The 27,862-nt window shown below is 39.4% G+C and overlaps 1 protein-coding gene across 4 annotated transcripts in view; it reads left to right on the top strand.

Annotated features, from left to right (window-relative positions):
• Positions 1-27,862, top strand: part of NLN (neurolysin) — a 110,281-nt gene that overhangs the window by 72,161 nt on the left and 10,258 nt on the right. For all 4 annotated transcript variants that reach the window (XM_047798949.1, XM_047798880.1, XM_047799102.1 and 1 more), the window contains exons 8-11: positions 866-1,232; positions 11,460-11,661; positions 26,074-26,260; positions 26,596-26,724. In XM_047798949.1, coding sequence (XP_047654905.1) covers positions 866-1,232; positions 11,460-11,661; positions 26,074-26,260; positions 26,596-26,724 — 885 coding nt within the window. The remainder of the gene's footprint in view (positions 1-865; positions 1,233-11,459; positions 11,662-26,073; positions 26,261-26,595; positions 26,725-27,862) is intronic.

Genomic DNA, 27,862 nt, shown 5'->3' with positions numbered 1-27,862 from the left:
TTAATTTTTAAAAGTAGTTGTCCCTCTGATATAAAATTGGCATATTCATTCCCATCTGTATTCACATATTTTTCACAGACCTAATCAGAATTTTCTCTCTCTGTATCTTCCTTGAGTGTCTTCTTTTTGTTTCATGGAACTCCCTAGGCTGCTGCCTTCACCTCATACTGTGGGATTGCTTCCCAAACTGCCTTGTCCCTTAGAAAGCCCACATGTTTTATCTAATTATGGAGAATAACAAATTATGGTAAAGGGATACATAATCAAAGCATGCTCCTTCAACCATATACAGTGACATAGTCAGAAACTGACCAGAGTATTAAATTGCAGTATCCACCCTAAAAGTAGAACTGCTATGTACAAATAGACCTTCTCTGTGAAAATGTGGTCATGACAAACTAAAGCCAGGGCTGTCACAGGCATGGAGCAGTTCTTAGTCTCTCTGACCACAGATCTGAATCACTACCTCTCAGAGGCGCCTAACCTCACTGAAGAATAATCATGTACCTGAGTTTAGTTTCACTATCGCTTCATCCCCTGAATTATGACATTCTTGAGTCAGATTTATCTGAGATGAACTTCAGCTTTGTTGATGCTGGATGGAAGTTGTGGGCTGGTTTGGGTGGTACAGAAAAAAAGGAGAGTGAGGAGCCATGGAATAAATTAGTCTGAAGAGAACAGCAGTGCTGACATAATAAGGCGTGCTTTCCTCTCTCTCTTCCTCCTGCCCTCCTCCCTTCCTTCTTTTCTCCTGATTTATTCGTATGGGGCTTGACAAAGGAGGAAGGACAGGCTAAAATACTGGTGGTATGTGCACATATGCTTGGTCCCAAGAGACTGCTAACTTTTTTCTCTTCCATTACAGATGATTTAAGCCAGAAATTAAAACCCTTGGGTGAGGCAGAACGAGAGTTCATTTTGAATTTGAAGAAAAAGGAATGTGAAGAGAAAGGTTTTGAATATGATGGCAAAATCAATGCCTGGGATCTACATTACTATATGACTCAGACAGAAGAACTCAAGTACTCTGTGGACCAAGAGATCCTCAAGGAATACTTCCCAATTGAAGTGGTCACTGAAGGCTTGCTGAACATCTACCAGGAGTTGTTGGGACTCTCCTTTGAGCAAGTGACAGATGCTCATGTTTGGAGTAAAAGTGTTACCCTGTACACGGTGAAGGATAAAGCCACAGGAGAAGTATTAGGACAGTTCTACTTGGACCTCTATCCAAGGTACTGAGGATCACATTGTTGGAAGGGACCTTGGGGATTCACCTCCTACCCCATTTGAGACTTGTCATTCATAATTCTCATATGTGTTTCCTAGTAAAGGGATTTAAAATGTGGGCTCTAAAGCCATTATGTCTGACTTCATCACTTCCTAGGGAAGTTACTTAATTTCTCTTTACCTCAGTTTCCTTACCTATATTAAGGTCCTGTAAAATTGAAATATCAGTCATACCTCCTTTGTAAGGTTATTGTGAGGACTAAAATGGTTAATTACATGCAAAGCGTTTAGAAGACCGCCCAGCACACAGCAGGTGCTTAGTAAATGTGAGCTGCTGTCATCATCATCATCTTCGTCATCTAATTTGTGTACTGCATTTAATTTTAAATGACCTCAGAATATTTATTATTCAAGTGACCTGTCTGCCAGTACTCAAATCTGTGACCACTCCCTTTAGTCTGGCTGCAAGGCAGCACAGTATAAAGGAATAACAAAAATCTTGGCAGTCGGCCAAACTTGAGTTACCATGCCTGAATGACATAACCTTTATGAGTCTCTATTTCTACCTTTATAATAACGGACTGATATTTCCTTTACTGGATTGTTTTGTGCGTTGGCCTATATGTGCTAATCACCAGCCTGGGAATTCCATCAGTGGTAAGAATTTAAAATACTATTATTACTGCTGGTAGCATGTAGTATCTATGGACTCTGCAGTTTCAACAGACATGAAAGGATTTGGATTACTTTCTCTGTAGGCTGCTTTCTAAAACAAAGCCAGCTTGTTACAATCAATAATCCATTTTACTAAATAGGCCAGAGGAAATTATAGCATCTCCCTAAATCTGCAGCACATAAAGTTCATTATCTACTGATTGGTGGTGACTTTGGGAAGGAGGCTAGATAACTATTATCAACCAGACTGGAGGCAGCAGTGCCATATCTCAATGCATTATAGACTTACTTTCACTTCTTTTTTTTTTTTAAGTATTTTCTTAAAATTCTGGAGCTTGGAGTTCCCGTTGTGGCGCAGTGGTTAACGAATCCGACTAGGAACCATGAGGTTGCAGGTTCGGTCCCTGCCCTTGCTCAGTGGGTTAACGATCCGGCGTTGCCGTGAGCTGTGGTGTAGGTTGCAGACGCGGCTCGGATCCCGCTTTGCTGTGGCTCTGGTGTAGGCCAGTGGCTACAGCGCTGATTCGACCCTAGCCTGGGAACCTCCATATGCCGCGGGAGTGGCCCAAGAAACAGCAAAAAAAGCCCAAAAAAAAAAAAAAATTCTGGAGCTTTTCTTTCTTTCTCTCTCTCTCTCTTTTTTTTTTTTTTTTTGCTTTTTAGGGCCATAGCTACAACATATAGAAGTTCTCATTCCTGAGCTAGGAGTCAAATTGGAGCTGCAGCTGCCAGCCTATACCACAGCCACAGCAATGCACGATCCGTGCTGCCTCTGTGACCTACACTGCACTTCTCGGGCAATGCCAGATCCTTAACCCACAGAGCAGGGCCAGGGATGAACCGCGTCCTCATGGAAACTGGTTGGGTTCATTATCACTGAGACACAACAGGAATTCCCTTACTTTGACTTCTGATATGATCTAAAAATAAACCCTTGTCATATATAGATAAGTCTATTTTTAATTGAAAAGTGTTGAGATACACTTTTAGGCCAAGAATTCTTTCAGGGGAAATCCTTCAACATTGGAGTCTCCTATAACTGTCCCCAGATTATCTTTCCATGGTCAAAGATAGCAATCTATGCTACCCAATCCTTTCTCTGCCAAATAGAACTAGCGTCTTTCACACTCAAATATCTGGCCATTGCTACCAGCCCTCAAGTATGGGGACCAGAGAATGATATTTTGTGAGGGTAGTAACCTCATTAATATTCACTTTCTGTCACCTGACATGTTTGCTTCAAAAAAAGTGAGATAGATTAAGTTGTCCTCTCTGTCTCCCTGACAGAGAAGGACATTTGTATTAGGTTTTGGAAAAATCATTTTCTTTTTTTAATCATTTTCCAATTTTTATTCATCAAATGTTGAGATTCTCAACAGGAAAAAAAAAAAAAAAGCAAAGAAACACTGTCATAATTCCAACATAAGATTGCCAGGTGAGAACATCTTTTTTTTTTTTTGTCTTTTTGTCTCTTTAGGGCTGCACCCTCAGCATACAGAGTTTCCCAGGCTAGGCGTCCAGTCAGAGCTGTAGTTACCAGCCACAGCCACAGCAACACGGGATCTGAGCCACATCTTCGACCTACACCACAGCTTACGGCAACACCAGATTCTTAACCCACTGAGCGAGACCAGGGATCAAACCCAAGTCCTCATGGATGCTAGTCTGGTTCATTAACCACTGAGCCATGATGGGAACTCCAAGAATATCTTTCAAAATCACCATCATGTTATAAACAAAATATAAAAAGATGTAATTACAGGATAAGAAAACCTTTGAAATAAATGAAGTTTGATTCAAAAAGGAGAGATAGGAGTTCCCGTCGTGGCGCAGTGGTTAACGAATCCGACTAGGAACCATGAGGTTGCGGGTTCGGTCCCTGCCCTCGCTCAGTGGGTTAAGGATCCGGCGTTGCCGTGAGCTGTGGTGTAGGTTGCAGACGCAGCTCATATCCTGCGTTGCTGTGGCTCTGGCGTAGGCTGGTGGCTGTGGCTCTGATTCGACCCCTAGCCTGGGAACCTCCATATGCCGAGGGAGAGGCCCAAGAAATAGCAACAACAGCAACAACAACAAAAGACAAAAAAAAAAAAACACAAAAAAAGGAGAGATAAATATCCCTTAATGGCACTGATTTTTAAGTTGGTAGAAAGTCTTAGGCATTTCATAATAGACTAAGAAGTATAAAATATAGCAGGATAAACCCTTCCCAGATTACTTTTCTGTTTACCTGTTTATGCAACTCAGTCTAACTACATGAAGTCACTTCAGAAGCACTGATTGAACATCCAGAGGCTGGGCTGGCTGAAAATGTTACCATACTCAGTGCACAGTTTCTGGTGTACATATCCACAGTTTGTCTTCCTGTCCCTTCTCATGTCAGCCTTCCTTTCCCATGTCCCTGCTCACTCCTAGCACAGCCTGGGCAGTTCTTGGTTGTTGTTTCTTCATCTTCTTCTTCTTCTTCTTCTTTTTAAAAGGCCGCCCCTGTGGCATATGGAAGTTCCCAGGCCAGGCATCAGATCAAAGCTGCAGCTGCCAACCTATGCCACAGCCACAGCAATGCCAGATCTGAGCTGCATTTGCAACCTATGCTGCAGCTTGCAGCAATGTGGGATCCTTAACTCACCAAAGGAGGCCAGGTATTGAACCCACATCCTCATGGATACTAGTCAGGTTCTTAACCCACTGAATCACAACGGGAATTCCTGATGTTTCTTTATTTTTACTTTTACTTTTTACTTAACTTTTATTTATTTTAAATAGACTTTATCTTTTAGAGCAGTTTTAGATTCATAGCAAAATGAGCATGAAGTACAGAGATTTCCCATATCCTCTCTGCCCCCACACATGCATAGTTTCCCCTGTGATTAACATTCCCCACCAGAGTGATATGTTTGTTAACAATTGATTAACATACATCGACACATCATTATTACTCAAATTACCTTTGGGTTCACTCTTGATGTTATACTTTCTGTGAATTTGGAAAAACATACGTAACATGTGTCTACCATTATAGTATAATACATTGCCCTAAAAATCCTCTATGTTCTGCCTCTTCATCCTTTCCCTCACCACCCCAGCCCCTGGCAACCACTGATCTTATTAGTTTCTCCATAGTTTTGCCTTTTCTGAAATGTCGAATGATTGGAATCATACAGTATGTAGCCTTTTCAGATTGGCTTCTTTGATTTAGCATTATGCATTTAAGACTCCCCCATGTCTTTTCATAGCTTGATTGCTCATCTTTTCTTTTTAGCACTGACTAATATTACATTGCCTAGATGTACCACAGTTTATTTATCCATTCATCTACTAAAGGGCATCCTGTTTGCTTCCAAGTTTCGGCAGTTATGAATAATGGTGTTATGAACATCCATGTGCAGGTTTTTGTGTAACCATAAGGTTTCAGGCCCTTTGGATAGGTACCAGTGAGTGCAATCACTAGGTTGTGTAAGAGTATGTTTTTAGTGTCTTGTTTCGTTTGCTTTTTAGGGCCGCACCTGCAGCATTTGGAAGTTCCCAAGCTACAGGCTGCATCTGAGCTACAGCTGCCAGCCTAAGCCAAAGCCACAGCAACGTGGGATCCGAGCCACATCTGCAACCTACACTACAGCTCACAGCAACACTGGATGCCCGACCCACTGAGTGAGGCCAGGGATTGAACCTGCATCCTCATGTTTACTTGTTGGATTCATTTCCACTGTGCCGCAATGGGAACTACCTATAAGCCACAAAACTTCCAGAGTGGATGTCCCATTTTGCATTCCAACCAGCGATGAATGAGAGTATCTATTGCTCCACATCTTTGTCAACATTTGGTGTTGTCAGTGTTCTGGATTTTGGTCATTCTAGTAGGTGTATAGTGATATCTCGTTTTTTTTTGTTTGTTTGTTTTGTTTTTGTCTTTTTAGGGCCGCACCTGCAGCATATGGAGGTTCCCAGCCTAGGGGTTGAATCGGAGCTACACCTGCCAGCCTATGCTACACTGCTGGCCTACACCACAGCCACAGCAACGGCAGATCCAAGCCGAGTCTGTGACCTACACCACATCTCAGGCAACGCCCCATCCTTAACCCACTGAACGAGACCAGGGATTGAACCCACAACCTCATGGCTCCTAGTCGGATTTGTTTCCACTGCACCACAACGGGAACTCCGATATCTCATTTTAATTTGCATTTCCCTGATGACATATGAGGTGAAACAACTTTTCATATACTTAATTACCATTTTGTATCTCCTTTGATATTGGTTTTTTATGGGTGAGTGTTAAGAATTCTTCATATATTTTGGATAACAGTCTTTTATCAGATGTTTCTTTTGCAAATATTTCCTCTCAGTCTGTGGCTTGTCTTCTCGTTTTCTTGACAGTGTCTTTCTCAGAGCATAAAATTTTCATTTTAATGAAATCTAGCTTATTGATTTTTTTTTTCTTTCTTGGATTGTGCCTTTGGTGTTGCTTCTAAAAAGTCATTGTCAAACCCAGGGTCATCTGGATTTCCTCCTGTGTTGTATACTGGGCATTTTGTGGTTTTGCATTTTATATTTACGTCTGTGATCCATTTTAGAGTGAGTTTTTATGAAGCATGTAAGGCCTGTGTCTAGAATCATTTTTTTGCATGTGGTGTCCAGCTGTTCCAGCACCATTTGTTGAAAACTGTCTGTGCTCTATTGTATAGCCTTTGTCCTTTTGTCAAAGAACAGTTAACTATAGAAATACATTTTTAATTTCCAACTATTTGGCTATTTTCTAGGTAGCCTTCTGTTATTTCTCGTCTAGTTGTGTTATTGTTGTAGAATATACTTTATAGTATTTAAATTCTTTTAAAATGGTATGATATATTTTATGGCCAACATATCATTAGTTGTGGTGAGTGTCCCATGTGCATTTGAGTACTGTAAGTGTCAATTATGTGAAGATGATTGATAGTGTTGTTCAGATTTTCTGCATCCAAATTGATTTTCTCTTGGCCTATTCATTACTGAGAGAGGAATGAAGTCTCTAAATAATTTGTCTATTTCTCCTTTCACTTCTATTAGCTTTTGCTTTGTGTGTTTTGTAGCTCTGCTTTTATATATATATATATATATATATATATATATATATATATATATATATATACACACACATATTTAGAATGGTTATATCTACTTAGAGAAGTGACCCCTTTATCATTATATGATGTTCCTTATTTTCTCAATAATTTTCCTTATTCTATTTGTCTGCTATTACTGTAGCCATGATTAGCACTTACATAGTGTATCTTTTTCCATCTTTTAACTTTTTACCTATCTTTCACTTTTTATTTATAGTGGGTCTCTTATAGACACTGTGGTTGGTGCTTGCTTTTTTTAATCCATTGTAATAATCCATTTTAATCAGTGTGCTTAGAACATTTACACAATATTATTAAGTATTAACATGATTGTATTACAATCTACCATCTTACTATTTTTCCCATCTATGCTTTTCCCTCCTTTTCTGACTTCTTATGGGCCGATAGGATTTTTAATGATATATATTTGTCTACTCTTGGCTTATTATTTATATTTCCTTTTAATTTTTTTATTGGTTGCCTAAGGTTTTAAAGTGTACATCTTTAATCATGTCTACCTTCAAACTTATATTTCTTATCATTTGTGCTGTTGTTGGCCTACATACTACTTTCACATATGCTGTGACACCCAATGCATTGTTAATGTTATTTGTATTTTATTTATTTACTTATTTTTTTGGCTTTTTAGAGCCACACATGTGGCATGTGGAAGTTCCCTGGCTGGAGGTTTAATCAGAGCTATAACTGCCGACTTACGCCACAGCCGAGGAACATAGGACCCGAGCCACATCTGGGACCTACACCATAGCTCATGGCAACACCAGATTCTTAACCTACTGAAGCAAAGCCAGGGATCGAACCTGCATCCTCATGAATGCTAGTCATGCTCATTACCACTGATACACAGTGGCAACTTCCACATTGTTAATATCATTGATTTAAATAGCTGTTATTCAGAGCAATTCAAAATAAATAAATTGTAATCTATCTTAATTTATTATATTTTTAGCACTAACTGTTTTGTTGACACAAATTTAGAGTGGTATTATATATCCTTTCTGCCTGGACAACTTGTTTAAAATTTCTTGTCGTTCTAGTTTGTTGGTAATGTATAATACCAGTTATTGTTTGAGAAAGTCTTTATTTTTCTTTCTTCTAAATATACTTCTACTATTCATAGGATTCTGGGTTTACAGGAATTTTCTATCAGCACTTTAAAGATGGCATTCCGTTGTCTTCTGACTTTCATAGTTTCTGACAAGAGATTGGCTGTGATTCTTATCTTTGTCCTTGTATATATAATGTGTGCTTTTCCTCTTACTGCCTTTGAACAAAGATTTTCTCTTTGTTCTTATTTTTCAGCAGTTCTATACACTTAGTCATATGGGATTAAATTTTTTACCTTCCTTTTTTTCTAGTTGGTTTTGTTTTGTATTTGGCTTCCTTGATGTTCTCTGAAATAGTTGGATTTGGGGTTTAGTGTCATTAAATTTGGAAAATTCTCAGTGATTCAAATATTTCTTCTATTGTGTTCTCTATTCTGAAATTCCAGTTATATATATAGTAAATCATTTTGTATTATCCTGTGGCTCTTGATTCTCTGTTCTTGGGGCAGGGGGATGCTTTTAAACATCTTTGTATTTTAGGGTGGCTTCAATTGGCCTATCTTTTGGTGCAATGATTCTTTCCTTGGCTAGGGCAAGTATCTAATGAGACTATCAAAGGCATTCTTCATCTCCATTACTGTGCTTTTTATTTCTAGCATTTTCATTTTATCTCAAAGTTTCCAACTCTGCCAAAATTTTCCACCTCACTGTACATAATGTCTACTTTTTCCTCCAGAATCTTTAACATTTAACAGTTTTAGTTATGTTCAACACTCTGATTGCTCCAATATCTTTGTCATATCTGAGTCAATTTTTTTTGCTCTCTTTGCTTCTTGATGTAGTGTTCTTTTTTTTCTTACATCTTCATATGGTGTAAAAAAAAATTTTTAGGTCAAACATCTTACATATTTATAGAAAGATTAAGGTAAATATTTTTTGTACCCAATAGCAGGTACATACTTACTTTTGCTAGGCCTTTAATATGAATGTTTGACTCTATTTAGTAGTTGAGCTGAGTTTGTGATTTGTTGTTTTGTTTAATTTCAGTGGACCCAAAGCCTCAGATCCCTGTATATGTTTAGGATCAGGGCTTTTGCTAGAGTTTTCCTCAGTGTCTGTTCCACTCTCAATTTTAGGTCTTCCATTTGCTCTATGCCTTAGAGCTGGTCTCTTCATGCTCTTGTTGCTCTCAGAGCAGTAGATTGCTATTATTTGTTACTAGATGCCTGTTAGCCTGGATAGGGGAGAGACTTTTCTCTTGTTCTGATTAAAGGTCAGCCTTAAGTAGGCTCTGAGTCCCTGGGTCTTAGGAGTGGGCCTATCCAGTGATACTGCCCCACCCTCAGCTGTGGGTCTAGGCCAAGGATGTTTTCATGCCCTTCCTTGAGGAGTAGAGAGGTTTTTTCCTATTACCATCCCCCAGTGGCAGTGGGTTTTTACCAATGCTCTTAGGGCAACAGATTTTGTTGCCCTATCACTAGAAGTTCAAGGCTCAATGTTCTCTAGGAAAGAGGTGAAAAAGATCTAGGCAATACTTCCTTCTAGCAGCCCTGCGTTGGCACCGATTCTTTCTCAGGCTCTTATCTTGCCCCTGTCTTTTTTGTGTGTACCCAGTGAGGTCTGATGGAGAAAACCCTGCAAATGCATGCAGAATTTCCCTTATCTGACAGAACATTGTAAATCAACTATAATAAAAATTTTTTTAAATTTTCCTTATCCAGCAACTCCTAATGGTTCCCTTTTTTGGCTGGTCCACCGTCTGTCTTTAGCAGTGTTTTAAAATTCTCTTACTGTTGTCTGCACTGTCTGCCCCAGGTAAGAAAAATGCTTGTTTCCTTTCTCTCCTGAAGGCACCTATCTTAGATTATAGGTTGGTTGCCCTTCAACCTTCACATTCTGATGGGTTCAAGAAAAGTTGTGATTTACAGCTTGTCCATCAAGTTGTTGTAAGAATAGGAGCAATGTCCATTTCAGTTTTCTACATCTTCATAGGAAGTGGTAAAAAGGCTAGTTTGTTTTTGTTTAATCTGAACAACATCAGCAGGAGAAAAAAAAAAAACAGAGTAATGTGTCACCAAGAAGAAATAATACAGAAAAAGATGTACAAATCAAATCAAAACATCAAACTAAAAAATCCACACCAAATTTGAATGTGCTTTAGTCTTTTTTTTTTTCCTCTCTCTTTTTGTCTTTTTTTAGGGCCGCACTTGTAGCATATGGAGGTTCCCAGGCTAGGGGTCTAATCAGATCTGTAGCCACCAGCCTACGCCAGAACCACAGCAATGCCAGATCCAAGCCATGTCTGTGACCTACACCACAGCTCACAGCAATGCCAGATCCTTAACCCACTGAGCAAGGCCAGGGATCGAACCCGTAACCTCATGGTTCCTAGTCGGATTCGTATCTGCTTCACCATGACAGGAACTCCTAAATGTGCTTTAGTCTTCAGAGCCCCCCCCAAAAAAGGAGGAAATCTACTCCTGTAATAAAGTCTAATGGCCCCACAGCTTTGGAGAGACTATCACTGATAATCACGTTCTCCTAGAATAGACAACCTTATAGTATAATTTATGCTTTTCCCAAGCTAACTAAAAGAACTTTGTTTCCCAAAAAAGCCTGTCTAGTTTATAAAAGGAGCTCATTTAATTATGAGTTCTGATTCTTCCTTCCTTGAATAAAAGTAACTACCTTATTGTCTGAGTTTTAGTTTTTATCAGTTTTTTTTAAAAAATCAGGTTTAATCTTAAAGAGAAACTACCTAGTCAAACTATCTTTTATCTCCCTTTTGCTTCAACACTTTGTGGCATTAATGACTCTATCTTTGAAGAAGAAAAGCAGGAGCTCATTAAAATAAATCAGTCAGCTGTATTCCATTTGCGGCATGTAGTCTTAATTCTTACATTAAGATTTTTCAAAGTTCCCGTCATGGCTCCACGGAAACAAATGGACTAGTATCGATGAGGATGCAGGTTCGATCCCTGGCCTCACTCAGTGGGTTAAGGCTCCAGCGTTGCTGTGTGCTGTGGCGTAGGTCATAGACACAGCTTGGATCCCACATGGCTGTGACTGTGGTGTAGACTGGCAGCTATAGTTCCAGTTGGACCCCTAGCCTGAGAACCTCCATATGCCGAGGGTGTGGCCCTTAAAAATAATAATAATAATAATAATAATTAAAAAAAAGATTTCTCAACAAAAGAAAACTTGGAAACATAACTCATAACAAGTGATAGTGGGTTTTTCCATTTCAACAAAAGATTGACCGACTCTATAAAAGGTGAATTAAATGTTTCAAAGAAACTTCTGTTATAAAATATTTGATTTAATGACTAAGAGACGCCAGGCAGTATTGTTGCTAAAAAAGAATGTTTCTCCACTGTGCTCTGGTTCTTAGGGAAGGAAAATACAACCATGCAGCCTGCTTTGGTCTCCAGCCTGGCTGCCTCCTGCCTGATGGGAGCCGCATGATGTCGGTGGCTGCCCTCGTGGTGAACTTCTCACAGCCACGAGCAGGTCGTCCCTCTCTCCTGAGACACGATGAGGTGAGGACTTACTTCCATGAATTTGGTCACGTCATGCATCAGATTTGTGCGCAGGTGAGTGATTTATTTTATGCTAAACCTATTCATTGCTTTTCCAGATTATTTGTTTTCACGAATGTCACGTTTCTCCCCTTAACGTGTTTTCTCAGAAACTGAACGTATTCAAGAACTTCATAGGCTGTCTGCAAAAACACAAAATTGTTCTTTTGCATCCTCTTTCACAATGTATTTTCACTCATAGATTGATCCACTGATGGAAGTGCTTCATAAGATACCACTTTATGACAAAGGAAAGAAAACTATCATAAAGGAAGGGTTGTAAATAGTGTTTGTTCCTTTTTTGGTTTTTTTTTGGTTTTTTTTTTGTCTTTTGTCTTTTTGTTGTTGTTGTTGTTGCTATTTCTTGGGCCGCTCCCGCGGCATATGGAGGTTCCCAGGCTAGGGGTTGAATTGGAGCTGTAGCCACTGGCCTACGCCAGAGCCACAGCAACGCTGGATCCGAGCCGCGTCTGCAACCTACACCACAGCTCATGGCAACGCCGGATTGTTAACCCACTGAGCAAGGGCAGGGACCGAACCCGCAACCTCATGGTTCCTAGTCGGATTCGTTAACCACTGCGCCACGACGGGAACTCCTGTTTGTTCCTTTTTGATCTTTTCTTCATAGGAATTGGGTGTAAGCTTTGAAGATAAACTGTGCAGTATTCTGTCTCTTCTGCTTATTAATGCTTTGTTTAGTTTAATGGTTTTCAACCATCCAAACTCAGTACTCCTTTTTTAATAATAAATATTTAGTAACACCTTCCTTCACTAGCCTTAAATTAAAATCAGATATAACATGATATAACCATGGGGAGAATTTGCCAGGAAGGGGAGGAGCATGTGCAAAGGAATTCAACTTATTTCTCTTTTTTATTTCTGAAAATGAAAGGTGCATTTAGTCTCAACTTTGTAACACAGTCCAGTACACTCGACCCAAACTGATCTGGGATGAACCACGTGAACTTGCTAATATTTAACCACCATTGACATATGAAAACATCTAGTTCAGTTATTAAACCTAAAAAACTGGTATTTACACAAAAAGGGACAGTTTTCCAGATTTGAAATCTCCATGCATCTCTGAAGGTAAACTTTTAAAAAATAACCTCTTTATTAGAAAGTTTTAGATTTACGGAAAAGTTGCAAAGATGGTAAAGAAATTGCCTGTGTACCCCTTGCCTTGTTTCCCCTACTGTTTACATCTTACATTATTATAATACATTTGCAAAAACTAAGAAGCAAACACTGGGACAGTACTCCTAACTAAACTCCACACTTTATTTGGATTTTACTAGTTTTTTTTTTTTCTAACAGTCTTTTTCTATACAGATAATTTCTAAAATCTATATAATATCCTCACTAAACATAAAAGAGCATTTTTAAAATGTTTTTCTAATGGTAATGTCTGGGCTTGGCTGTGGAATATGACATGACATAATGATGTATTCAGGTTATATGTAAATAACCCTGAATCCTGCAGCAAAAACTGCAGACCGATATATAAATGATTTGTTTGGTGAACTCAGGTCTAAGAATGGTATTGATAGTTCTCTTAGTTCAGATTGTTATAACAGAATACCACAGATTGGATGGTTTATAAACAATAGAAATTTCTCACAGTTCTGGAAGCTGAAATCTAAGATCCAGGTGCTGGCAGACTTAATTTCTGGTGAGGACCTGCTTTCTGGTTCTGAGACAGCCCTTTCTGACTGTGTGCTCACATCGTGGAAAGGAGGTCTCGGGTGTCCTTTCTACAGCCCTAATCCCATTCATAGGACTACTACTTCATGACCTGATCGCCTCCCAGCAGCCTTACGTCCTACCATCGCATTAGGAGTTAGGTTTCCACATTGGAATTTAGGGGCAGGACGCAAATATTCAGACCATAGCACCAGTGATGATATGATTCCCCAAAATGGTAAATGCCTCTTAGGAAACTCCCAAATGAAAAGGTAATCATAGGGATACGCTGTGTGGCTCAGTGGGTTAAGAACCCAACATAGTCTCTGTCAGGATGTGAGTTTGATCCCTAGCCTCACTCAGTGGGTTAAGGATCCGGCATCACCACAAACCACAGCATAGGTCACAGATGGGCCTTGGATCTGGTGTTGCCGTGGTTGTGGTGTAGGCCAGCAGCTGTAGCTCCAATTCAACCCCTGCCTTGGGAACTTCCACATGCTTCAAGTGCAGCCATAAAAAGGAAAAAAAAAGGTTTGGACAATTGGTTCTAGTAGTTAAAGTCTTGAAAACTGTGCAAAATTGTGAAAAGTGTGCAAAAAATACTTTGTAAAAAAATACATGCAATGGAGTCAGTTTCTAAGCTCATTTAATTATAGATTTTTCATTTATATGACTGCCCAGGAGGACATATGAGTGATATGTGGAGTATGGAACAATTTTTGGCAGTCCAGACATGTGCAATTCAGTCCTGGTCATCCAGCATCCCACCCCTAGAGCAGCCCCTAATCAGATATAACCATTTCTATCCTGTTTAATCCATGAAAAATGAATCTTTCAGAATAACCTACATTTTAAGTCTATTTTCACTGCAGTAGGGTTCCTAAAATATTTATTTTCCATCAATGTCCATTCTATGGCTGACATTTCTTTTAATTAGGACAAGTCTAGGTTCCATATTTCTAAAGTATTTTGTGAATAATTTAGAAAAGTCAAATACTTTTTCTTAATTTCAGACTTACAGGATATTACTTAGATTATCCAAGATTTAGTTATATATTTGTACATAGATAACCAATAACCTGCTTTTAGAATACTGGATCTTAACTTTTTTGGATCTAAGAACTCTAGGCAAATCTTATTTAAAACTGTGGTTACCTCTTCCAGAAAAATGCACATACATTTATACACCCAAAATTTTAGGAGTTCCCGTTGTGGTGCAGTGGAAACAAATCCAACTAGTATCCATAAGGATGTGGGCTCAATCCCTGACCTCGCTCACGCAGTGGGTTAAGGATCCAGTGTTGCCGTGAGCTGTGATGTAGCTCGCAGATGCAAGCTGGGATCCTGCATTGATGTGGCTGTCATGTAGGCCAGCAGCTGTACCTTAAATTTGACCCCTACTTTGGGAACTTCCGTATGCTGCAGGTGCAGCCCTAAAAAGCAAGGAAAAAAATTTTTTATAAGTTCTCATTGTGGCTCAGCAGTAACGAACCTGACTAGTATCCATGAGGATGTGGGTTCAATCCCTGGCCTCGATCAGTGGGTTTAAGGACCTGGTGCTACCGTGGGCTGTGATGTAGGTTGCAGACATGGCTCGGATCTGGCATTGCTGTGACTGTGGCGTAGGCCGGTAACTGCAGCTATGAATTGACCCCTAGCCTGGGAACTTCCATATGCCATGGGTGTGGCCCTAAAAAAAATTTTTTTTTACATGGAATTTAAAAGGGCTCACCTACTCACTGAAGCCCAGGCCATACGGAATTCCACGTTAAGAATTCCTGGGTTAGAGAAGTTTCACCTTTATTTGGATGTTGATGATCAGCAAATGATTTTACAAGGAAGTAATTTGATGTCCTAATCACATTTATTAGAATACTGATCCTCAAATAGGATTTTCAGTGTTTTTGATGAATGTTTTTTTCAAACATGGCCCTCTTATAACTTTAATATTGTATGCTTGTCGTGTGTTAATAATAGGATTCTCTGGAGTTCTCTCTGTGGCACAGTGGGCTAAGAATCCAACTGCAGTGGCTTGGGTTACTGCGGAGGTGCCAGTTAAATCCCTGGCCTGAGAACTTCCATATTCCAAGGGTGTGGCCATAAATAATAATATAGTTCTCTACAACCTTGTTATTCTCATTATTTCACATATTAATTTTGATCCTTTGAATTACCCATTTTAGTACTGGAAAGTAACTTTCTTGGCACTATGTCATTTTAAAGAGCTCTGTGACTCACAACCAAACTATATATATCCATGTACATGAATGAACTATAAATATGAATATATAATTATATATATGACTGAATTATACATATGAATATATATTAATCAGTATATATACTGGTTATGAATGATGTCTCTCTCTTGAAACAGTAGGCTATATTCACTTAACATTTGCCTAACTGCCTTCATGAACACAAAATATGTCATACAGATGAGTAGTGTGTTAGTATAGTCCCTTGCTTGGTCATCTCCTAATGAGATTATCTTTGGAAAAAATCTAATTTTTCTATTAATCCCTCCAAGTGTCCTGTAACATTTTAGGATCTTTTAAGGTAATGTATTTGGAACTCGCAATCACTGCTTTGGTCTTAAAAGTAACAGACACAGATCCATATACTTACAGCTTTATAATAATTTCAAAACCTTTTGTACTGACCTAAATTATTAGATGTCAATGAAAAAGGAGTTAACAGTTTCTGTGTTTAGTAATACTTCTGACTTAATCTGAGAAATACATAGTGAATTTAAACTTTTGCCTTACATACTTATTAGATTGGTTTTAAGATATGGCAGCCCAGTGTTTGAATTCTCCACGGTGGCAGCTTGCAAGTTTGATGACCAGAAGAGCTCGTTGGCGCTTGTCATCGTAATATTTAAATATGTTAGCAAGAACATCCAGTTTTTGAACATGTGGATGCACTGGTTCAAGGTGTCTCCTGTCTCATTCAGGAGATGAGTTTCACTCCTATTTTTGTGTTTATACTACAGGGTAGATAATTTTGATGATATCAGTCAAGAGGTGTCATCTCTAGTATCTATTCCTGTTTCAGAGCTTTCTTGTGGTTTGAGCTCTCAGTAATAACTGGCATTTTGAAATTATGTAGAAAATAAGAGTAATACTTCTTAACATCCTCCACTGTGATGTCTGTGTTGGTTGTGCATTAAGAGCAGTAATGAGTTTTGGACTGTTAGAAATCATTAAAGCAACATACGAGAATCACAATAAAGCCTTATTAAAGTAAAAGAGAGAGTTCCCTGATGGCCTAGTGGTGAGGATTTGGCACTTTCACTGCTCTGGCCCAAGTTCAATCCATGGTATGGGAACTGAGGTCCCACAGCAAGCAGCAGCCAAAAAAGAAATTTTTTTTAATAGTTTTTTTTTGTTTGTTTGTTTTTTGCTTTTTAGGGCCACACCCACGGCACATGGAAGCTCCCAGGCTAATGGTCGAATGGGAGCTGCACCTGCCGGCCTACGCCACAGCCACAACAACACAGAATCCAAGCTGAGTCTGCGACCTTCACCACAGCTAACGTCAATACCAGATCCTTAAACCACTGGCAAGGCCGGAATCGAACCCACAACTTCATGTTGCCTAATTGGATTACTTCCACTGTGCCACAATTGGAACTCCAATAAAAAAATTTTTTTAATTTAAAATTAAAAAAAAAAATTAGAAGTTCCCATTGTGGCTCAGCAGTAACGAACCTGACTAGTATCCATGAGGACACAGGTTTGATGCCTAGCCCCACTCAGTGGGTTAAGGCATCCAGTGTGGCCAAGAGGTGTGGTATAAGCCTTGGACGTGGCTCAGATCTGGCATTGTTGTGGCTCTGCCATAGACCAGCAGCTGTAGCTCCTATTCAATGCCTAACATGAGAATTTACATATGCCACAAGTGCAGCCCTAAAAAGACAATAAATACATACATAAAATTTTTAAAAATAAAATAAAACTTCAAATTTCAAATAATCTTATTAATTTGGCCTAAAGATAAGTAAGCATCTTGTCTACTTTCAGTGTTTTGGATTAGATACTGTTTTAAATAAATATAGCCTATACCAGTTAAGGCACCCTAGCATTCTGAAAAGAGCACTGGATTAAAAGCCATTTCTGTGTGTTTCTGGCTATGTGATTTTTGGCAAGTTTCTCACCTTCCTTAAGCCATCTCTTTTTTCTTATTCATAAAATGGGAACAACAACAGTTCTCATATCTGTTTCCCTGGAGTACTGGTGAGGTTAAATAATATTTTAAAAGGTTCTTAGGAAAGCATAGAGTGCCATACATATGTGAAGTGTTCTTGTAACCATTCTCATATATGATTCAGCCCTTTTGAGATCAATGCATAGTGCCAAGGTCATAATTTAAGAGGAGGAAAAAAGATTGCCCTGAGGAAAAGCACTGTCACTTAAGATTTAAGAGTTCACGAATGCTTGCCCTCAGTGGGTTTTGGATGCAGATCTAGGGCAGGTGTTGGGGAACCATCACGTTTTACTGCCTGCTTAGAAGTTTAATTCACGGAGCCAGAGCAGAATGAGCAATTTAGAGTATTGGGAATGGTGGAAGATTAGTTGAAGGAAAACATGGGAACATTTCTCTTCAGCATTATCACCAAAGAACAGGTCCTTTGAGGAAGCCGAGGACAGACTTGGTCAGAGCAGCCAAGACCACGCTTGGCCTGGCAAACTGGGCAAGCTAAGGAGAATGATCAGCCAGGATTCACTGAGTACCTACCGTGTGCCAGGCATTATAGTCAGTGCCTTACATTCGTTCAGTAATTTTATCCTTACGGTGTTCTCTGAAAGTAGGTTTACCAGTCTGCTTCTCTTACTATACTCTTGTCCTATTATTGCCCCCATTTCCAAGTAGAAAAAACTGAGACTTAGAAAGAGTCAGTGTTCACCTGAGATCTGACCGCCATGCTCCTCACCAGTCTTCTTTATTGCCTGTAATCATGTACACTGCCCCCCCCCCCCCCCCCCGCTCCCCGTTCATGCACTGGAGATGGCACTGTGTCACGTGGTCTGAATTTGATCTCCCAAGTGTGCATTCCTACTGGATGGACTTTTCCTAAGTTTCTTAAATCTCCTTTCCTCTAAACCATGAGTTTATAAACAATGAGTTCATCTAGTTTCACGTTTCCCTCTGTGTGAGCTGACCTTTTAGCTGTCAGCCCTGACGTACAGTAAGCACTTATCAAAAACCTTGTAAATTCTGCTCCCGGCCCCCAACCCTGCACACTGAATTTCCATCATCAGTGTTAGAAAGTGATTTCCTGCAGAATCTCATTTTTGTTATTTTAATACTTGTGTGTTTGTACTCACACAAGCTCATACACACATACATAGAATAAATGCTGAAGTCATAAATCAAATGTGATGACATACACATGGTTTATTTTTGGTGACTTTTTTTCATTTCTTAATCATGTTTTCTGCATGTGATTTTTTTAATAGAAAAATATGTGTAAAAGAGAAATGTTTTATTGATCTTTTAGAAACAAGAGTTATTGATTATCTGTTGTATCTGGCATGTTGTTCTAGATATAGTAGCAAGGTGTTCAGCAGATAAAGAGCTAATATCTCGAATGTTTAAAGTTTGAAGATATGAAAGTAACAACTAAAAAATTAAAACCAGAATATTATTAAGTGATCCAAATTAAATATGTATTAAGTACTGAAAGAAGACAGAGTAGAGAGGTGATGTTGGGTTGGGGGCTAAGAGATCAGGTCAAGTATGATAAGAGAAAATCTCTTAGAGTTGTTTCAGGCCAGGTCTCGGTGTAGAAGCATTCTCCTTACAGCTATAGTTAGTTCACAAAGCTTAATTGAACATCTACAACTTTCTGGGCATATGCTAGATTTTGGAAGTACAGTTGTTCATTATATATATATATATATATATATATATATATATATAGTTATACTTAGCATTTGAGTTTTAATAATATTTTTATTTTCATCTAAAAAGTTTAAGAAGTAGTGGTCAGAAAGGTCTAGCCAGTTTGGGGAATAAGCCTTTGAATTTAAGGTTTGGTATTCAAGACTTTGCAGATAATACGTTATTTCACGTCTTTTAAATAATGCTGAAGACACTGACCTGTTGAACTACAGAGCTGTTGTGAAAGTTAACAGTGTTAATCAGATTGCCCTTATTGCTATTATTATTGCCAGTGATTGCTAGGTATATGTGAAATTAAAAATATGACCTTTAACCCTCTGTTTATGGCAAAGCCTGGGAGACAGTAGCTCTTTTCTGTTTTTAATGCCTTGTTACTTAAGCTTCATCATCCCTGGATTTAGGGGTAGATCAGACAGGTCAGAACATGGAATGACAGCTAAGAAATCAATAGAGGATCACCCCAGACAGCCAAGGTCAGCTCTCCTGAGCCCTGTTCTTTTTCCTTTAAACACAGTACACTTATGGATTTCAGTAACTGCGTTTCCTTTGAGATTTGCTATCATGAAAATAACACTTTAGTAATAAACGCTAAAAGCAACCAATCTCTTAATTAGAACAACAACCCAAAGGATTTGGACTTTAAATATAACAAAAGCTCGTGTAACTTTTTGCGCTTTCGTTTATATAATTTTGCTTAAGCTCTCACTGTGTTATATGAATTGGGAAGGTAATCTCAGTAACATTAAGTCATCTGTTGTAAAAATCTATAACAGTGTATATTTTAGGCATCCATTTGTTTAAAAAGAGAGCCTCATCGTTTTAAACAGCTTTCTTCTCAAGAACTTCTAACCAAACAGGAATCTAAGTTTACATTGTTTTCTAGGCTTTTATTGTCAAACTATCTCCTGCAGTAATAATGCTCATAAGGTACTGTATTGAACAGTGTCAAATTGTTCGTGTTGAAAAACTGTCTAAAGCATTTCTTGGATTCTTTGGCACCTACAGTTTAAAACTGGGGAGTGGTATTTGCTGGCTTGTCAGCAGTGAGTAATGTAATTCAGCAGCCAGGCTGTTTTGCACATCAGGCCCCTCTCAGGCTGCAGAATCCTAAGACATGCCCGGGGACTCTTTGTGGACCCTCGCAGTGGTTGGCTCCGGATTCCTTTCTCTTTCAGACTTAGTTATTTGCTGGAAATTGAGCTTTTGAATTTTTAAGTTCTTTGTTTTCCTTACTTGAAAACTATTTAAATGGTATTGCCCAAAGGGCACACAGAGAAACAGCATGACAGACTTTCGGGAAATTAGCAATAGAGTTATTTTTAGCTTTTACTCCTTGCAAACACGTCCTTTTGTTCTTTAGAAGACATTGTTGATCTGTTCATTCATTTGCTATGTTGGCTGCCCAGAATGCAGGATGGCTGCGGATAGAATAAGCCCTCTTTCTACTCTGCATGACATAACTCTGTTAATTCTCATTCTCATTTAATTTTAACTCATGAGTTAGTCATTTGTTCATGCTTTTCTAGGTTCTGAAACACCACCTCATACTATAACGCATGCTTTTGTCGTTGTTTGGACTTGATGTTCCCTCTTATCAGCAGATGATTCCCAAAAATATTCGCACAAGCAAGATATACAAAATTTTTATGTCCAAATATTATACTTACAGCTCATGGTGTGATTTTGCCTTTATTTGCTCTGTTATTTTGTCACACTAATCTTTAAAAAATTATGCAGTAAATATTACAGAATCCCAAATCTAGGATAGATGATCACAAAGGCTGGCTTTTTACCTCAGTCTCCTGTTTGATCTTTGAAAAGTCTTCCAGTGTATAGAGGAAATCAAATTTCTAAGGAAGCACACTGAAACCTCAACTTTACTCTTCACGTAAAAGCGATTTTGGTATAAGACCAGATCCAAGGAGTTCCCGTCATGGCGCAGTGGTTAACGAATCCGACTAGGAACCATGAGGTTGCAGGTTCGGTCCCTGCCCTTGCTCAGTGGGTTAAGGGTCCGGCGTTGCCGTGAGCTGTGGTGTAGGTCGCAGATGCGGCTCGGATCCCGCTTTGTTGTGGCTCTGGTGTAGGCCGGTGGCTACAGCTCCGATTCGACCCCTAGCCTGGGAACCTCCATATGCCGCAGGAGCGGCCCAAGAAATGGCAAAAAGACAAAAAAAAAAAAAAAGTCTAAGAGTCATCACATTACAAAAAAAAAAAAAAAGACCAGATCCAAGATGATTTCATCATTTTGTAACATCATAATGTAACTTTTTTTTTTAGGGCTGCATGCGCAGCATATGGAAGTTCCCAGGCTAGGGGTTGAATTGGAGCTGCAGCTGCAGGCCTACACCACAGCCACAGCAACACTGGATCCAAGCCACATTTGTGACCTATGAATGCCGGATCCTTACCCCACTGAGTGAGGCCAGGGATCAAACCCACATCCTCATGGATACAAGTTGGGTTCTTAAGCCAACTTAAGCCACTGAGCCATAAGGGGAACCCCCATAATTTAACTTTGTAAAATTTTTTTTCTGTAAGATAGAGAGGCATTACAGCATTTGTGGTTAAAATTGGGGTTCTAGGGATTCCCATTGTAGTTCAGTGGTAACAAACCCGACTAGTATCCATGAGGATGCGGGTTTGATCCTTGGCTCCACTCAGTGGGTTCAATATCTGGCATTGCTGTGAGCTGTAGTATAGGTCGCAGATGGGGCTCAGATCAAAAAAAGTGGGGGTGGTTAGTTCTAGAGTTAGACCACCTGGTTTTAAGTCCTAGTTCTACCATTGATCTCAGTATGCCTCCATTTTCTTATCTCATAAATGGAGGTTACAGTGCTTCACAGAATTGTTTCAGAATTTAAATCAGATAATCCATGTAAAGACTTAGCAATATTTCTGACATAGTAAAGACTCAATAGATGTTGGCTGTTATAATTATTACATAGTTATTTTATCTGTAATCAAGGATACAGAAGATGATATTCAAGAAAGAGGCAAAATACTCAGTTTTCTGGAACCCTTGACTCCCTGTAAGAGTTTTTTATTGGGATGTCCTCAATCGGAGGTTACCTAATTTCAGGGCATAGTGAATTTAGCTTCCCTTGACCCTTCAGTGTTTGCAGCTCTTCATATCTAGAATCAGCACTGTGATAATGGGAAGTCAAGCAAAACAATATTTTGCATAAAGAGAGGAAGGCAGAATGTGAGATGGCGTTGACATCTGTGCCTCTGCCCTGGGCCAAAAGCAAAATGGTTTTTGCTGCTGATTCTGCATCCCATCTGCTGCCTTCTCTAGTAGTTAGGCCCCGTTCCTCTCCTTTCCTTCCATTTAGAGCCCCAGGGATGATGAAGTCAGGAAGGGGAGATTAGGATGTGAAGCATCCAAAGAGGGAAACCGAACAGAGGCTCAGGAAAAGATAGCAGAATGATAACTCCCATTCTACAGATGATCTGGTTAGATAAATGCTAAATTGCCCTCTGCCAGTGGCAGTTTTACATGAATTCTCTGAACGGTGTGAAGGTTAAAAAACACCAACCTTGTAGTGAATTCCCATCTTTCTATTCAGGAGCTTATTCCACATCTGATTCAACAATTTACTAAAACTTTCCTTGAAACTTTTTTTTTTTGTCTTTTTTTCCATTTTCTTGGGCCGCTCCCGAGGCATATGGAGGTTCCCAGGCTAGGGGTCGAATCGGAGCTGTACCGGCAGGCCTATGCCAGAGCCACAGCAACGCAGGATCCAAGCTGCATCTGCAACCTACACCACAGCTCATGGCAATGCCGGATCCTTAACCCACTGAGCAAGGCCAGGGATCGAACCTGCAACCTCATGGTTCCTGGTTGGATTAGTTAACCACTGACCCACGACGGGAACTCTGAAACTTTTTTTTAACACTTAGCCCACACCCTGGGAGTAAGTCCCTTATTTTCCCAAATGGTACTTTACCTTCTGAGTATATCCTTTGTTTCTCTTCTCTTACCACTGCATTTAACTCACCTCACTTGCCAACTAATCTACAGTGCTAGCTTCCACTGAAGTGGCTTCTTGTTTTAAGATAACATCTTCTACCCAATCTGAGAGTTACGACTCAGGCTTTCTACAACAACAGTTGTCTTAGAAACACTTATTTAAAACTTAGAACACAAACTATCACACACATGAAAAGGGTGTCTGTTGTAGTTTAACTCTTTAATTGATTTTGATGAAAACTTGAGTAGTTAAGCAATAGACTGATGAGTGTCCCAGAAAGGCATGCATTGAGTAAACAAAGTACGTGGATAGAGAGAGGAGCTAGGGAGAGATTGTCTTCAGTTACGGACCTCTTCATTTTTCTTCATGGGAAATTCTTTTAAAATATTTCCCCTTTCAAAACTTATACTTCTTTAACAGAGTGATTTTTTTTTTCCAATTATGACTTACTGATGATTGTTTGAAGTTGGTGACTCAGAAGAATGAAGTATTACTTTTAAGGTGTTTGGGGGTTATTTCTCAGGCTGCTTAGCTACAAATTTTACTTAAATTTGAGGTTATCCTAACCCTTCATTCAAAGAAATAGTTGACTCTGATTCAGACTTAAGTTTGGGGGAATCTTTTTTGGTTTTCAGGGCCACACCTGCAGCATATGGAGGTTCCCGGGCTGGGGCTTGAATTGGAGCTACAGCCGTCGGCCTACGCCACAGCCATAGCAACACAGGATCCGATCTTCATCTGCGACCTACACCTCAGGTCACAGCAATGCCAGATCCTTAACCCACTGATCAAGGCCAGGAATCAAACCCAAAACCTCATGGTTACTAGTAGGATTCATTTCTGTTGCACTACAACAGGAATTCCGGGAATCCTAATTATAATTCATCACATATAGTCTTGTCTTATATTTAAATCTTTCAGTCATTTTGAGTTTATTTTTGTGCGTGGTGTGAGGGTGTGTTCTAGTTTCGTTGATTTGCATGTGGCTGTCCAGGTTTCCCCGCAATACTTGCTTAAAATACTTTTTCCCATTTTATGTTCTTGCCTCCTTTGTCCAAGATTAATTGACCATAGGTATCTGGGTTAATTTCTGGGTTCTCCCTTCTGTCCCATTGGTCTGTTTGTCTGTTTTGGTACCAGTACCTTTTTAAATTATATCTGATTTTCACTGACTGTCCAGAATTCAGATACTCTTATTAAGTCTCTGAACTTCTCATGGCAATATGTATTTGCATAGAAAAAGTAGAATACTGTATTTGTTTTTACTAGGATACATTCAGAGAAATAAAGTATGCAAGCAAGAACTTGCCTAGAATGCCATATTTGAGAATGATGCTCATTTTATCATGTATGACAATCTACTTTTAAGGAACTAAGATTGATCTCAATTATGGAGTCAAACCCTACAAAGTTCTCTAGAAAACTGGCCTGGTACTTGGCTTACTGGTCTCTCATTAATTAATAAGTTAAATACAATATTCAATACCTGTTCATTTTACAGTTGTATAGGAATCATAATTCCATCTTTTAAAAATTTATTCTTTAATAGATTTCAATCCTTTACTCGCTTAAAGTAGTAAATTTTGTGATTTATTGACCTTTCCTAAACAAAAATAATTATCCTGGGTTACTTTCGTGAACTTCAGATACATATAGGCAGGAATTTATATCTGTCTTACTCCCAACTGTATCATTAATACCCAGAAAATGCCTGTGGCTCAGGTGTAGAAAATGCCTGGGTATTAATGATAAGCACTGAAATTGTTAATTGTTCAGTCAGTTAAGCACTGAAATTGTTCTATTGAATGAATATATGTGTAACCAACTGTATACTAGACTGTATGCCATAGTAGAGAATAGCTAGCTATTCAGGAAACTCATATCCCATTCTTCCTGGGCACATACATAGACTATTATTTTCCAGGCTCTCGTGAAAGTAAAATGGGGGCGATGAGTTCAAGTTCTGGCCAAAATAATATGTATGCGACTGGGAGTTCCCATTGTGGCTCAGTGGTTAACGAATCTGACTAGGAACCATGAGGTTGCGGGTTTGATCCCTGGCCTAGCTCAGTGGGTTAAGGATCCAGCGTTGCCATGAGCTGTGGTGTAGTTTGCAGACATGGCTCAGATCCCGCATTGCTGTGGCTCAGGTGTAGGCCTGCAGCAACAGCTCCGATTGGACCCCTAGCCTGGGAACCTCTGTATGCCATGGGTTCAGCCCTAGAAAAGACAAAAAAAAAAAAAAAAAGATATGTTTAAGACTGATGGACACCATTTCCTATAACCCCCAGTTCTTCTCCCCAATCTCACTCCCCCAATTTCCTCACTTCAGTCACCAAGAAAGACAACATGGATGGACCTTGAGGGTATTATGCTAAGTGAAATAAGTCAGAGGGAGAAAGACAAATACTATATGATTTCATTTGTACGTGGAATTTTTTCAAAGTGAACAAACCAAACACATAGATACAAAGAACAGAGTAATGGCTACCATAGGGGATGAGAATTAGGAGGAGAGTGAAAAATAAAAGGAGTCAATTGTATGTATGGTAATGGATGAAAAGTAAACTTTTAGTCATGAGCATAATGTAGTATATACAGAAGTCAAAATATAATGTGGTATGCATGAAACATACATAATGTCATAAACCAATGTTACCTCAATAAAAGAAAGAAAATTTTAAAAAATTCATCGCATATATACTTTTCATTCACTGCTTTTAATGTGTTGCGTTTTATTTTTTTCTTCTTTGGCTGCCTGGTGGGCCAGGGATCAAACATTGGATGCCACCAATCCGATTGTGCCATAGGGGGAACTTGCATTCGATGGTTTTTTAAAGAGACCTATATGTTTACTTTCTAGACTGACTTTGCACGATTTAGTGGAACAAATGTGGAAACTGACTTTGTAGAGGTGCCATCACAAATGCTTGAAAACTGGGTGTGGGACACTGATTCCCTCCGAAGGCTGTCAAAACATTATAAAGATGGAAGCCCTATTACAGATGATCTGCTCGAAAAACTTGTTGCTTCTAGACTGGTCAACACAGGTATGACTTGTAATTTTAGAAAAGGAAAATAAATTAGAATTTTTTAGTGGAGAATTGCTGGCATCTTCCTCTGTAGAGGTTATTCCCCTTTTGTAACATTAGTAGCCCTAGAGTGTGACTGTGGGGCGGGAAGATGGCTGGATACATAGGAATGCTGAAATTATGTCCAAGAAAATAAAAGGCATCTCCTTTTAAATCTTAAATAGAATACAATGCCTCACTCCGACTTTGTCATGAATTCTACAAGAGTCAGTTTATGAAATCTATGATCTTGTGATATTAGAAACGTAGTTCTCTCTTCTCCAAAACATGCCCAAACATTCTTATGTTATTAGGTCTCCTGACCTTACGCCAGATTGTTTTGAGCAAAGTTGATCAGTCTCTCCACACCAACACTTCGCTGGATGCTGCAAGTGAATATGCCAAATACTGCACAGAAATTTTAGGTGTTGCAGCTACTCCAGGTATGTAAATACGATCACTGAAAGTTCATTTTTCCTGTGAAGCACAGGGTATACCCCTAACATGCCAGGGAAGGTGGAGTTTGTCAGGCAGATTACCTACTATCATTTGTTTCTGATTTCTATAATCAGGCCATGACTTTGAGATAAGCATACTCTGTCCTTATGTGTTATCCTGTCCAAATGAGCTTGAAGGGAAGGTGGCTCCAGCTTTGCAGCATTTTAGTGTAATCAGACGTGAGCAATTGGCCTCCACCCCAGAGCAGAGAAAGCCATTCACGTTTGGCAGCACCCGCCTGGCCCTGCCCTCCCTGTGTGCCCCATGACTTCCCTAGGATTTCAGCAAGAGGTGGGCAGAAGGGGCCATCTCAGAGAGGCACACACTTCTGCTTGGCTTCTGATTCTTCCTCTGAGGTCTGTTTGGCAATGTGACCACGAGTTTCTAACCTGACATTATTTATGAGATTCATGTGGGTAGAGACTCATACATATGTGAATCCATTTATATATTTTAAGCAGATGTGCAGTTGTATGTGTATATGTAGTTGGAAAGGCGACGTTTTTCTATCAAAGAAGTTGTTGTTTAATTGAATCAGTCACACTTATAGAGATAATAAAGGTCAGAATAACTTGGTGAGTCCATCCAGGCTCCTCACTTCCTTTTGTGATCTGCTTCTAGTAGACCAAACAGCAACTTTGTGCCTCATGGCCAATGACAAAATCCTTTTATAACGTAGCTCTAGAGGTAGAATTGAATTGGTACAACCATTTTAGCTTTTCAAGTAAAGAATTTTTTTTCAGTAATTATGAACCTAAAATAATGCCATTCCAACACCTCTTAGATATAAATAGGTATGAGTAGAGTAGGCTTAATATTATAGTAGTTATTTATAAGACACCTGCGTGTCTAAGGGATAAGAAAGGACTGAGTTGTCTAATGGGTGTGGACAAAGCCTCTGAAACTCTAGTTAGGCATTCCAGAGCTCAGGGCCGAAACCAGCTCTGAGGTGGAGCCGTCCTAGGAGAGACGTTTCTAAACATCTTGGCCAAGGGCACACCTAAACCCAGGGAGTACTAGAGGTGAGGTCCAATGACCGACTCCTCCCACAGCTTGCTGCCCCATCGAGAAGCCTTAGCCAGC

This window comes from Phacochoerus africanus, chromosome 1 (assembly GCF_016906955.1).
Source record: "Phacochoerus africanus isolate WHEZ1 chromosome 1, ROS_Pafr_v1, whole genome shotgun sequence".
In the NCBI taxonomy this organism is placed as follows: domain Eukaryota; kingdom Metazoa; phylum Chordata; class Mammalia; order Artiodactyla; family Suidae; genus Phacochoerus; species Phacochoerus africanus.
Note: the sequence above shows the minus strand (reverse complement) of the source record. Positions and strands in the feature narration are given on the sequence as shown.